Here is a 14,079-nt window from a genome sequence, read left to right on the forward strand (position 1 = left end):
AGCTTGCTTTGTGGCTGACTCAAATTCCTAGCAACTGGCATTACGATATAAATGGTTAACAAACTATTTGTTTGGATGTGATGTGTTAAGATATACACACACTGTCCTGTTTCCTTTTGAAGGTTAGGATTTTGGCCCCTATATGGTTAGTTTCGCACTTTGAATCTTTGATACGACGTGCGGTCCAGTAATCCCATATATACACGTTGAGACAACTTCAGATATATACAATAATTAGAAATGTTTAGTAGTAACCCAGCTTAAAAACAGCTCACAAGAGGCTAAGGAACATTTTGATCTATATGGCTCGAACAATATGTAAACTTGCTAGCACGTTGGTTCGTAGTATTTTAATTTATTATTTTTTAAAAATGAATGGTAGAATAGTATTTTTTTTTTATAAATAAATTTAGCTGAAAATATGAGTCGATGTGATTTTGAATTCGAGATTTTGAATTCTAACCATCAAATCATTTTCCAGTGACCGCTGTGCGTAACACATAGACGCACCACATCGTCCATGGACCGGGCGAATAGGAGTCTAACACACATAGAGGCACCACATCATCCACTTATATTTGGTCCTGAATGGACCGGTGCGGTGGACTAGGTTCAGGTAAAAATTTCTCCTCACATATTTGAACTGTTCCCCTCCATATGGAACAGCTATGTTGTGGACCAAGTCCGCAACGTCATCACTGAACCGCTTAATCCATCTCCATCCAAACAAACGGTTGCAACTTTCAATTAAAAGAAGGCGATCAGTGGGGCAGCGGTCCACGGATGACATGGTGGACAACGTGCAGGGCATAGCTCCTCAATAATTGTGGCCCGTAGCCACGCCACATGCTTTTACCGTTTGATGACCGTTGGACAATTCAAATTTTAAACCTTTTCCCCTCTCCTTCCTCGCCTCCTCTTTCCGGATAAAAGAAAGAAGCAAGAGAGAGAGAGAGAGAGAGAGAAAGAGAAAGAATGGAGGAGAGGGAGAAGAAGCCCAGAGAGGGAAGACGCCTCGAGAACTCGGCGACGAAGACCATCACCCTCACGCCGACCCCGTCGACCTTTTCGTCATCGAGAACACCGTCCACCGCCACCTGGAGCGGATCGGATGGCCGTAGCTCAGCCGACAGCTGTTACTTTCCGGGGTGCCGCAAAGACGCCAACTGCAACTGCGACATCTGCCTCGCGAGCATCGACGCCACCCGCGACCTCGTCCGGAACACAGCCCTCATCTCCCCCCATTTCCTCACCAAGCTCTCCTCCACAAAAACCCCGGCAAAGAGATCGTTGCTCTTACCCGAACCCAAATCGCCACCCGCCACGCCCGAATTCGGCTCCTCCGTCACGATCCCCTTAACACCGCCCGTCCAATTCACCCCCCCTGCCCGATCCACGGCAAAATCGAGGCCGCCGGAGAAGGCGGCGGTGAGAAAGGAGAGACGCCGGGGTGTCGGGTGTAAGATGCTGAGCCTTTTGGCTGGATGGTTGTTGCTTTGGGCAGTGGATTCGGGGTTGTCGGCGGCGGTGTTGAGGGGTTTTGGACCGAAGTTGACAGCGGATGTAGTGCGGCAATTCGGGGAGGAGTCGCGGGTTTATGGGACCGATTTGAAGGGGAGATTGCGGATTCTGCAGCAGAAGATTGATGGGGTTGTTGGTGGGGGTCTTTCAAATTGCGGATCCGAGGATTCGGTTTGGGAATTGAAGCAGGTACACCTTCTTTCCTTCAAATTATTAGCACTAAATACATTTACCAGAAGCAAAATCAGAATAATTCATGAGAATATCATCAAATTGATTAAATTTGAAGTCTAAATTGCCGATCAAAGCAGAAGCTGCGGAGAATTTGATGATTCTTCGTGAAATATTTATTAGTTTGTGATGGCAGATGAATTATAGGTCCACACATTACACTGTCGAGAAAAAAAGAAAAAATCTTTCATTTCCTAGTAGTCTTTCTTGTTGAACAGCTAATAGTTTGCAACACCGCAAAGAACAACAAAGTTTTATCTCCCTCATTCAATAGCCACAGCAAAGTGATTATTTGATCAACAACAATGCCTTTAGTTTCTGAACCATTTTACCATTTCAACAAACAAAGCATTTGTTCTCAACTATTTGTGGGTCATCCAATATGCATATTCTGGACAAGCCATTTCCTTCAAAGTTGAATGAGATTACAATTGATGTCTACTAACTAAATTTAAACAGCAGGAGGGTCACCTTTTCTTCCACTGGAGGTGTGTTATATACAAATCTGCAGCAGAGGAAGTGAGCATCTGGGGAAGTCCCCTCCGGACATCCGGCCTCCTCCCGACAACATTCTCTCGTCGATCCCTAACCCTTCTCTCTGGTCGAATCACAGAGGTAAGAAGAACCTACTATCTATCTATAGGACTGATTTTAATAACTCTTGAAGCGTAAGCTTCTGAAAACCAAACTTCGAGCGAACTGGAGCTTTTGCTGCAGCAAGAAGCTGTGGGGGCGATATTTGAATGAATACGATGAGCTCAACTAGAATGTCTTCTAACTGATGATATTTGCTGGCATTGAAATCCCCAGTGGTCCGACGGGAAGCTGATGTCTACTCTCAGAGCAAGCAACAGCAGCTCGTGGACATACCAAAAGTGGAGCTCCGCGGCGGTGCAATTAGATCCAGAGACATGGGTGTTGGAGTACGAGAGGAGCGCTCTATTTCACGGCCCGAGATTGATCCCTTCTTTATGGGAGCTCCTGCAATCGAGATTGTCGAAGACGGTTATGAAACTGAGAAGGAGACCCTGGAGGTTACATCTGCTTCGTCAATTTGCGGGTTCTCATTACGACAACAGAGAAGATATGCATCATACTCACCCAACTTAAAAATGTCTCATACCTTGTGAGATAGTTGAGAGCTGAAGTTGATTGGTTTGATATGATTATTTGGTATGCAGGATTCAGCTCTATTCGTGGTTTCTGTTGCAATTCTCACAGACGGGGTTTAGCCTTAGGAAGATTCAATTCTGGATATTGTTGTTCAAATCATATAATGAGAAGATTGAAGTTTCTAAGCTACCATTTAAACCTTTTCTTTTTTCTGTCTTTTTTTAGTAATTTGGTACAAACGCAGTTGAAGCAGATTGGCACTCCAAGCAAGCTTTGAAACAGGCCCCATCCAGATATTGGATATTTTTTCTTCTCAATTTTTGTCTGAAATCACCTATCTGGCAAGATGTCTTTGTCATGTCATGATCACTGAACCTTCCCACAAAACTATCTGAGATTCGGTTTATGAAAATTCCAGAAGCACGCAGGTCATAGTCATCATCCATTTTCTCCCCTCTTTCTTCCTGACCGTTTCTCATTTTCGGTGCCGCCCAGTGTTGTCGCGAACCAGAAAACCAACCAAACAAACAAACAGACAGTACACGTCAAACATCAACATAGCTGGCATAATATTCAGCAAGCGATTTACTCAACTAAAAGAAAGAGAAGCACAAAATTAATGACCGCGAAAATTGTGAATATCGCTTTACCAACAATGAGACGGCAACCAGTTATGCCCCCACCACAATCATCTTACAACCAAATTTAGACAGAACAGAGTCCACGTACCTTAATAATTTTATTATATAAAAGAAACAGAAATTATGCTAACTATACACGCTGTCTTAGAGGATACATCTTACAATTCTCCAATCCAAAAATTTATGAACTTTTTAAACAAATTTAATACAAAAAAATTTGATAGGACAAGTAAGCAAATCCTAAACTTTCAAAGATTTGGTTCCAAATATCACACTTACAGAATAGGTGCATAAACAGCATCGCTTCAACTTTTAAAAAGACTTAACTAGCCTAGTTGTATATATAAATAAAAGGCACATTCCAAGATACGGATAAGTCCAAAGAATATTTTAAGATGCCTATCATGGTCACAACGCTTGAAGCCAAAATTACTTCACGTTTCTTTGCCAACAACAATAAAGCCAAAAATGCATTTAATGAAAGGCCCAGGAATATTGCTCATAATGAAGTCCGCAAAAGAAAATTCCATAAAACACTGTTCTCATACTACAAAGGATACATAGTAATTTCCACAGCCAAATAAGCTGTGGATTTGATGAAGTCTAAAACCATACAATAGCTAGGAAAGTCTAATAACATAGGACAAAAACTAACCACAGTTGAGTCTAATGCTTCGACATAAAACTACTAGCTGTAGAAAACAAGGGGCTCCAAGAGATCGGATTGGAAAAATCAAGACACCCCCGTATTGGAGACGCTACACATTTAAAGCTGGAAGCGGCTGGTACTAAAAGTTCCCTTTCTTCAACAGCCATCTTCAGAAGCCCTGCGTGGGTAATAACAAGCAGAAATTGCCTCATTAGCGATGTACCAATTATCATATCTACTACAGCTAATTTAGCTACGGTGAGGCCAGGTGTAAGGAGTAGTATTAGTACCTTCTTTTGATGCACTTGTCCATCCTCTTCCACTGATTGTACCGTCAGAAGGCATCGCAAAAGCACCAGCCTATCTGAAATCGACTGATAAACTCGTATGTGACACTACCTAATGCAGATTCTTAACAAACATTGACAAACTTAATCGATCACACAACGAGGACTGGAAACAGCTAAACGCATAAGCATGAAGTAGGCAACAAATTGACAGAATACAGAGTGAGTCATCAGTTACCCTCCCAGTTTCTTCCATTCAAAAAGTCAGAAGAAGTGGCTAAGGGAACTCGGTGCCCTTGTAGAGCACCAGAGGAGGTTAGATATTAGAAGAAAAAAGGAAAAACGAAAGGAACTAGAAGGTGTATTTAAATATTTGGAAGTAGCAAGCAGACATGGGTATGCAAGGATGCAAGTTCTACTAGAAAGAGATGCAGCTAATTTACAGACACCTGATGCTTTCGAGGCATGACCTAAAACACTAAGGAGATGGTTAATACCTATAAGAGGAACCATGCATCAAACCAAAATGAGAAACCTCCTAACTAAATACCATACCTAGAATAGAGATGTGTAGATATATGCATCAACAAGAGAAGACAATGATGCCCAAATGCCCTAAATTAGCAGGCAGAACTAAAGAGAGCTGCGAATTAGTTTACCTAATGCTTACAACCTCCCTATAAACTTCATAACCTCCTCGTCTCCCATTAAGATGCACCTTAAGAGCTCCACCCTTACTATCTCCATACTTGTTACTCTTCCTCCATTATTTTCCTGCCAACCTACGCCATGTGGTGTGAACGTTACGCACCATTGAGTACTTGATTGCTACAACATACTGCCCCGCTAACTTACTGTTATGCATCAGCAGCGACAAGCCGACAACCCTCTAAGTTAAAAGAGTACCCACTATACAATTTAACAAACACTAAGTCTACACTACAACACTACATGAGATGAATATATACAGGAACCCCTGGCCCCCATTTCACCCTCAGTCATCAGCAACATCCAAATGGAGAATCCTCCTCAAGTTCTCAGTAGCAGTGGCGGCGTTCAGAACAAAATCATCAGCGAAATCCCTAGTAGGAGAAGATGGGGCCGAATTTGGGATCGGGCTGGCTGAAACTTCTGGCTTAGGAAGTGGCAACTCAAGAGAAATACTACGTTTCTGGCGTAGAGAGAACTTAGGCATCGGTAAAGAGCTCGGCGGAGGCGAGTTTGAATAGGCAGGCCCTGCCCACAGCTCAGGGCAAGAGATATCATCATTCACATCAGCTTTGTTAGGAGACAGCATGGGGCTATTTACAGCAACAGGTTTGCTCCGCCTGCTTCGTTTGGGTGGCTCTGAGTAAAAGCATGGAGATTTGGGGGATGGGATGCTGGCGAATGAACGGGGAGGAGAGGGGAGAATACCGGCGCCGGATTGGAAAGTCCGGCAATTGATCCCTCTGAAGCTTCCAGAAGGAGATGAAACACATCGATCGGAGACGTGAGATTTGCTTCTGGTGAAATACTGATGACGATGCTGAGCTACAGCCACAAGGGTTTCCATTTCGGAATCTCGAAGCCTTCCAAGCGGCAAAAGAAAACTTTGCTATCGCAGTAGGACCTAGCAAAGTAAAGGAAACAAATAGATCGTCAGCTGAAGCATCGAGAAATGGCTCTGGTTCCATTCTTTATTAGAACTCAAAAGAATTACCTTTGTTATATCCCGTTTCTTCAGCGCGGATCGAGGGTTACAGAGGAGACGACAACATTGAGAGCCCGAAATTTGCAATAAAACCTTACTTCAGTTCCTAGATATTAGATAGAACCTTCTATTTCTCGATCCTCCAACAGATCGCCAAAAACGACACCCAAGTCCTAGAGAATCGAGAACCAAAAACCATCAAATCGCCCGCAAAAACCATGCGTAAATCAGGGAAAACGAAGAATCAAATTACCTGTTCATCACAAGAGGGAAGAAACTCTAGAGGAGACGCAGAGTATCACCGAACCAGCTAAAAGCTTGAAACACGGTAAGGTCGCCATTTCTAGGCCCAAATCTACCGTAAAATCGACCAAAATCCACCGAAAACCACACGCTCGCGATCGAGAAGACGATGCGGATCGATTTGAGAGGCAATCTACAGATGATATGAGAGAGCTGTGGCAACGTTTTAGAGGTGACAAAGCTAGGGCTTTGAGGTCGTCGTCGTCGTCGTGGTGGTCGTCGCCGTGTTATAGCCTCGAAGGTGGGAGCGTTGGACCCGGAACCAACCACGGATCTGAAACGACTCACAGTTGGATTTAAATAACCCGAGCGGACCACTACACCTTCACACGCATTCCGGCCACTTTATTAGACCGGACCCAAAAAAAAAGAGACAAAAATTTTTAAACAAATGGAGGGTGTCCTTGTCCGGTGTTCCGCATATAGGTTTGTATGCGAGAATTGATTTGGCCGCTTACGTTTTGCTCGGGTGCATCCTCTACCGTAGATGTGCGACGATCTTACGGTCCACGTCGTTCCCGCTTATTTGCTTCGATGGGAGTAGGAAGGTAAGGATGCCGTTGCAGTGCCGGGAATGCCCCACCGACAGGTGACATTTTCACCGTTGCCATTCACTCTCTTCTCATTTATTATTGGGTTAATTGCATACAGCTCTTCATAAATATAATGAATTACATATATATTTTTAAAAAATTTAATTTTTATAAGTTATTTTTGCAGAAGTCCTAATATATTCAGATATATCCTTCTGATTAGCATCTGTTAGAAAATTATTTATTTTTTAACAGTAGGTTCGTGAAATAATATTTTTGCCCTCACAAATATATCCCTCCAAATGCTCAAGCTGGTATATGTTTGTAAAAATGCCCTCACAAATATTCCTTTTTCCCTTTCTCTTCATTTTCGGGCTGTCGGAGCGGGCGGCGGCGGCGGCGGCGGAGCTTGTCAGAGTTGTGGCCGACGAGAATGAGGCTGAGACTCGCAACAACGAGGCGGAGGGCGAAGGTGCGGCCGATTCGAAGAAAGAGGAGGAAAAGAAAAAAGGAAGAAGAAGGAGGAGAAAATGAGGAGGAAAAGAAGGATACGAAGAAGAAGAGGAAGAGGAAGAGGAAGAGGAAGAAGATGAAGATGAAGAAGAAGAGAAAGAAGGAGAAGGGTAAAATTATTAATTTACTTTATTAATTAATCATAGTTAAGTATTTTAACTGTGGTTAACTAAATTTTTTTAACAGATCTTAACGGTATGGATATATCTGAATACATTAGGACTTTTGCAAGGATAATTTATAAAAGTTAAATTTTGTGGGAATATATCTATAATTTATCATATTTGCGAGTACCCGTATACAATTAACCCTTTATTATTATATACTTGTAAAGTAGTATGGGTTAAATCTTGCACTTATTAGTACATAGCCAAATGCCATATTCTTTTACTAGTTTTTTTTTAAAAAATTTGATATTAAAAATTTTTAAGAAATCATAAATTTTATATTGGTAAATTGCAAGATTTATACATATGTATAGATAAACGTGTATTAAGAAAAATGATCTTCCTTCATGTATTGAAAAGTTGGTATAAATTTTACACTCAGTTTATTAAAAATTTAAATTATTTTTAAAATTTTTAGTACTTAAAACATAAAATTATGATAGGATTAGTTCTAAATAATAAGTTAGAGCCACTAGGCGGAGATAATTTAAGATTTACACTTTGAAGTGAAATTTTATAGCAAGCTCTTTAAAAAAAAAGTAAAGTGCAGTGTTAGGCGTGCTTGCTTTATATATCATTTCTTAAGAAACTAAAATATGTGAAATATTATTATTTATTATATATTACATCAACTTGTGCATGCAACATGCACGAATAGAGAAGAACAAGCAGCATAAGCAACACCATCATTTGAGTAAGTCATAAACAATCGTTTCCCCAAAATAAAGGTGATGGATGATGAAGAATTACTAAATTAATAACATATCATCAACTCGACTACGAAGCCGTAATTTGAGATAACTCCTTGTGCAAAGAACAAAGGAAAAGATGATGAAAGATTCTGCAGCAGCTTTGAGGGACATCTTACTTGCGACTTTAAGGACGTTCAGTGCCACGAAGGATCATTCGCTTTCCCATCTTTACTTTTCTTTATTTTATCCCCTATCTTTTTATTTTCATTTTTTTTTTTCATCATCACGCATGCTGTTATTATTATTGTTTTTTTTTAAAAAAAAAAAAACTGAACGAGTAGATATTTGACCCTTTCTATAGCAGATATACAATATATAACAAGTTACCTGGTGATATCTCTGATTACTGTCCATTACGGCGCATTTAAAATTTATGAGTTCTCTCAACAATACATTAAGCCCAAGAGATGACTCATCGCATTTCACTTTTAAAAATAATACATAAGTTCTATATGTTATGCAGTTTTCGAGATCCTTTTGCACCTTTCATCAACATAAGAGATGCTGAAGAAAATGCTCATGCATCCATGCAGCGGAAAAAAGAAAAAAAGAAAAAAAAAGAGATAAAGACATCACTCACGCTGGGTACAGATGCAGGGCATCAGAAACACACAGGCCATAATTGAAACTGCAAGAGAGAAAATAGGGTAAAGTACCAACTGTCAACTGCATATATGACAAGAGAAGAGCAGATGTTGGAAAATTTTCATTGTTCCAGAATTACTGCTACAGCGCTGTTAACACAACATTAAACAAGAAAAGACATGGCTTCAGATCAACTCTTGTCAACTCGAGTCATTTCAATCATCAACGGTCAGCCCAAAATGTTGTCTCACTATATTTTGGGGAGTTCGTCCGAAGCCATTAGAAATTTTCAACATGCTCCTAAACTTCTCCTCCTCGCGCTTTATCTGATCCACTCTATTCAGAACATTAGAAAGGAGAGTATCGCAATTTCTACTATTAGGCGAAGGCATAGGATCTGCAAGCTCCGATCTTTCTGACTCAAGCAGCCGATACAAACTGAGGAGGAAATCCTTTTGAGCATAAAGTTTTTGCTCTGCAATTTTGCACTCTGATTCCTGCGACTTTTTCAATTCCTTAAGGGCCGAATCTATCTCGTCTTCAAGCTTAGCAGAGATGTTCCCGTCGTCTGACGTTATGTATACTGGCCGGTGATTTGTTTCAGATTTCTGAAGGGGATGAACAATGCTTGCACAATCTGCTGCTCTTTCGTTCTTCCCAGTTTGCTGGGCCTCCAACACTGTCACCTCACTCTTAGGATAGGGTCCTAAGGGCGAAAAAAAAAGCACAGGTTCAGAAACAATATCCTATACAAATTGGTTGTTGTTCTCTGACATCTCTTGGAGGGAAAAAAAAGAGAAACTCTTAAATTTAAACAGTGAAACATCCAACTTGGGACCAATGTTAGATGTGGCACATCATTTAGTAAAAACTCTAGGCACTAAGATACTTCCAGTACGAAAAAAAATAATCGGCAATAACATATTCCTTCAGGATTCCTCTGCATAATGTCACTGTTTTGCCATATATATTAACAAGCAGTGCCATGAAAAGACCAGAAAAAGAGCATCTTAGTATGATTGAGTTTCACTAATCCATCTCATGTTATATAGCCTGTCTCGTTAACAACATTTTTTGTCGATTTTTTTCTAGCAAAGAAGATCATGCCACCTCATACAGAACTAATGCCTCTAGCTCTCTGGAACTGTGTATGAATCTCCCTATATCTTTACCCTCATCTACGCCTCACTGTTTAAGTTAAAGTGTTTACTTACAGAAATCAGAGTCGCAAATGGAAAGACCGGGTATTACTTTAGCACACTTTACGCTTTTGCTACTGATACCAAGTGGACAAATAGTAAAAGTCCAGGAATAACAAACCTGCGGTATGTACTGAGGCGGCATTATCTTCCCCTCTCCAGATTCCGTCGAGATTAGCTCCACATTTAAGCTATATTGAATATCAGGCAGTCAACTATTGGTTGAGGGCAAAAAGAAAAAGAAGAAAAAAAAAAAACATAAAACGAAAAGGGCCAAACTGCACTTATTGCAGCTTTCAGTAGGCTGTCAGCAGTACCTTACCCAAGATGGACATAATACCATTCCGCAAGATCTTTGCCCTCATCTGTTGCGAGCCACGCAAGATGCACAAACCCAAATTTAGGATTTGCCCAATTTCATCCTCTGAATCAAGAGATTCACAAATCTGTACAATCTTTGTCACATGAGGCATGAGATCGGTTTTATTATCACAACGTCTACAATAGTATTCCACATCCAATCCAATACTTCCCCCAACAGTTCCAGCCATATAAGAGCGGAGAGCACATTCAATATGTGCAATATGCCCGCAAATTTGATTCCTATCAATAATCGCCTCACATTTAACAAAACTATAACCATCATGAGCTGGATCAATTGTTTTGGAGCATAGAATGCAACAACAGTCACGACAGAAGCCAGCTTCAACACAGCAAATATCACATTCCTTCTGTGCTGATGCATTGGTCTTTGCTTCCTTTTGACGGTTGCATAACTTATTTCGAGCTTTACAATCTCCAGCTTTAACAGGTGATTCAGATTCAGTATGGTCACTGACGCCTTTGAAGGTGTGAACATTCTTTTCTGTACCTGTCAAAATACATGATCAGATTTTAAGACATCAGTATGGGTGAAATGAATACTATTGACTAAAAACGTAGACAAGTGAACACCAATTTTGAAGTTACTGTAACTAATTAGAAAATTCAGGATTAAAGTAGTCAGCATGAAACTGCAAAAAGAAAGAAGGAACCACATTATGAAATGAAAATGAATACGAGTCAAAAGAGAATGAAATAACAGACGAAGCCTCTGGTAATAAAAAAGAACACTTGGCAGTGAATATAATGAAATTCCAAGAACAAAAAACATCAAAACAACAGCAAGTAATAAATAAGAGAGCATTATAGTAACACTATTTAAACTCGAGTGCGTATACACTTTCTGTCAAATTTTATAGTTTCATTTCATTCCTCAATCAGTTGGCAGTTAAATATTCTAAGTCTAAGTTATTCTTCAATTCTTGCAGTGCATGTATTTCTCTTGCACATGTACTATACAATAGCAGTGACATCTTGGGAATGAACTTCCTGCTTGTACTTAAGATGCCACAGAAAATAAAAGTTGATTATGAGTATAATTATCAAATATTTATATGTAAAAGCTATAGGAAAGCAGATTCAGAAGCCTCATGAGCAGAAAGAGCATAAAATTGTTGCGCATCCCATATAAGTTATCAACAAGATTAAAAGAGATGCATTTTGAGTTCAATGGGCCACAAGGGCTGCAGCATTATGGCAACAGCTCCAATCGAACTGCAGCATAAGCTAGAATTGCACTTGACCTCTTGCATGACGTGTTCCTACCTAATATGCTAGTATGCGGAAAACATCATGCGCCTTCACAAAAACATTTTATTTGGTTCAGAATCATCTTTGACCGCACAACGTTAACACAAGGTCAGACCTGTTATAAGGAGAACAAGGGAAATTAGGTATGTATCACGGAGAAACCTTTTTTGGGCATGCGGCCTTCACAAGGAACCTTCCAAATAAATGACGAAAAAAAGCAGTTAAGATCCATCTCTGGAAAATCCTTCCTTAAATATTCTTCGACTGATGCCCTGCTTTGAAAGCCTGTCTTGTTACCAGTAACTTTACGTAAACGGGACGGGGGATAAAGATACCTATAAACCCAGTGATATCTATGTCAGATACATTCCATCTGAATGAATTCTCAAGGGCATGTTTGGCCCTGCTGGAGCTTCTGTAGAAGTTTCGTTTGAGAGAGCAGCTTGAAAAAGCACTAACAACATTTCCATGAAAGTCTACTCAATTGCTTTTGTTTTGGGACCAAAAACTTATTTTAGCTTCCTGTCACTGCAAAAGCTCTGAAAGTTTTGTAAACGTAGCACTTGGCTTTTGAAAGCTTATGCTTTTCGAAAAAAGTGCTTCAACTAAAATAGTGCTTTCAAATCCTTATCCTACCAGAGGCTGAAGAGTAAGATAGTTCAATGATGGAGGGGAGTTAAAGATACCTATCAAGCCAGTAGCCTGAAGCTGCCGGTCTGTTTCCCACCTTCCACCTCCATACATCTCCATGACAAGGCCAATCTTCAGGAGCATAGGGCAAACCATTGCCTGATGAACCTCCAGCAACAGGAAAGGTTTCGAGCCGCGCTTGCTTTAAAGGAAGTTCATCAGAATTGCTTTCCTCTGATACCAAATCAATTACCCTGGTTTTGCTTCCCTTTGTCATTGACTAAACTGGTTACCTTCGGAAACAACCAAATAGAATTTTATCACTAAACCAAAAAAATGACCAGTGCAGGGTAATATATTTTCTGAATCTAAGTTCTAAACTTTGAAAACTAGGTAATGCACTCAAAGTCCGAAGAAAGAAAGAAGACAAACAATATAGGAATTGTTTAGAATAGAAAGGTAAAACTGCAATTTCTAAGCTTGGTTTAAACACCAATTTTTTACTTGCAGAACTGGACTGATACCCTGCTGGATTAAATAAAACCAAAAAAAAAAAAAAGGTCCAGAAAATAGAGAAAGTTCTCCTTAAAACTGATAACAAATCACTACAAAGTAGAGAAATCAAATTTGTTAACACTATTCCTGAACTGTTTCTGATCATATCGGATTTTGGATAACACGATACCAGATCGAATCTCTCAGTTCCAAGAGGTCGTGGGTTCAATCGACCCATATCCATCAGTTTATAGATTGACATTTTTTGTTACCTCTCCTATCAGTACAAATATAATCTACACCTTTCACGTCAGCAGAGGTATTAAGACTGTTCGTGGACAGATTTTCCAAAACAATTGTCGACATCAAAAACACGAATTTAGACTGGTAGTAAAATGATCCGGCATTGATTTTCTAGTCCCGTAGGACGCCCCTACAGGGATCAACCCGATGCGTTCACAAAGCTCACAACCTCTACACGCATAAAAATCTCCCCTTTAGAGGCCAAACAGAGAGAAAACAACGACAACAACAACAACAACAACAAAATTTCACCTAAAACCACACAAAATCCTAAAAACCAAATCCCAAAAAATAAGGATTGTCATGCCCAAACTTCAACTGTGGGTTAAAGCGAACAAAGGGGGGAAAGGGCGTTACCGTCGAGAGAATCCAAATTGGTAGGGGTTATAGAACACAGGGGTAGAGAGAGAGCTTAGTAAAGGATCCAACAATGGAGGTGTATACTGTTGCGTAAGAGAGATCGCAGGGGTTTCGATGGTTCGCTCGAGGGGACGACGAGCGGAGGTGGGGTAGCAGTGCGGCGACAACGTGTAGAAATTGGATGGACATAGTTCACCACGTCATCACTAAACCAGCCACAAAAATCTCTTGATGTGGGGAAGATACCTCTGTGGCTCATGGATTCGTGGTAAACTATTTCTTGTAAGAGTTGTCCGACACTGGGGAGAGGCCGAGATGTAATTGGGCCTGGTCTACGGGCCTGCTGGTGGTCTGGGGATCTCGACTTGAGCCAACCAATCAGAAGGGCTTTGGTCTTTCGATGGCCCAGCATCTTAGGCCCAAGAATTATTAACGCGAAATTCGGCGACGTAGCACGTGGAGTTGCCGAATT

General features: G+C 40.6%; 3 protein-coding genes across 4 annotated transcripts; 1 reads left to right on the plus strand and 2 right to left on the minus strand.

Annotated features, from left to right (window-relative positions):
- On the plus strand, window positions 976–2,984 carry LOC109714391. The gene is made up of 4 exons (XM_020238997.1): window positions 976–1,710; window positions 2,215–2,367; window positions 2,563–2,757; window positions 2,934–2,984. Exons 1-4 carry the CDS (start codon window positions 976–978, stop codon window positions 2,982–2,984), a joined length of 1,134 nt encoding a protein of 377 aa, XP_020094586.1.
- LOC109716234 (DNA-directed RNA polymerase II subunit RPB1-like) lies at window positions 4,002–6,708 on the minus strand. The gene is made up of 4 exons (XM_020241565.1): window positions 6,389–6,708; window positions 6,145–6,308; window positions 4,446–6,054; window positions 4,002–4,333 (listed from the first exon to the last, which is right to left on the minus strand). The coding sequence occupies exon 3, from the start codon at window positions 5,995–5,997 to the stop codon at window positions 5,437–5,439; it is 561 nt and encodes a 186-aa protein (XP_020097154.1). The 5' UTR covers window positions 5,998–6,054; window positions 6,145–6,308; window positions 6,389–6,708; the 3' UTR covers window positions 4,002–4,333; window positions 4,446–5,436.
- LOC109716211 (protein OBERON 2) lies at window positions 9,026–13,772 on the minus strand. Of its 2 annotated transcripts, XM_020241545.1 has the most exons (6): window positions 13,605–13,772; window positions 12,506–12,742; window positions 11,982–12,154; window positions 10,505–11,058; window positions 10,309–10,378; window positions 9,026–9,694 (listed from the first exon to the last, which is right to left on the minus strand). In XM_020241545.1, exons 2-6 carry the CDS (start codon window positions 12,724–12,726, stop codon window positions 9,204–9,206), a joined length of 1,509 nt encoding a protein of 502 aa, XP_020097134.1. In that variant the 5' UTR covers window positions 12,727–12,742; window positions 13,605–13,772; the 3' UTR covers window positions 9,026–9,203. The 2 variants fall into 2 exon arrangements, with proteins under 2 accessions (XP_020097134.1, XP_020097140.1); XM_020241551.1 differs by lacking the exons at window positions 11,982–12,154; window positions 13,605–13,772 and having other exon boundaries at window positions 12,506–12,736.

The sequence above is a fragment of the Ananas comosus genome, linkage group 1 (genome assembly GCF_001540865.1).
Source record: "Ananas comosus cultivar F153 linkage group 1, ASM154086v1, whole genome shotgun sequence".
NCBI lineage: Eukaryota > Viridiplantae > Streptophyta > Magnoliopsida > Poales > Bromeliaceae > Ananas > Ananas comosus.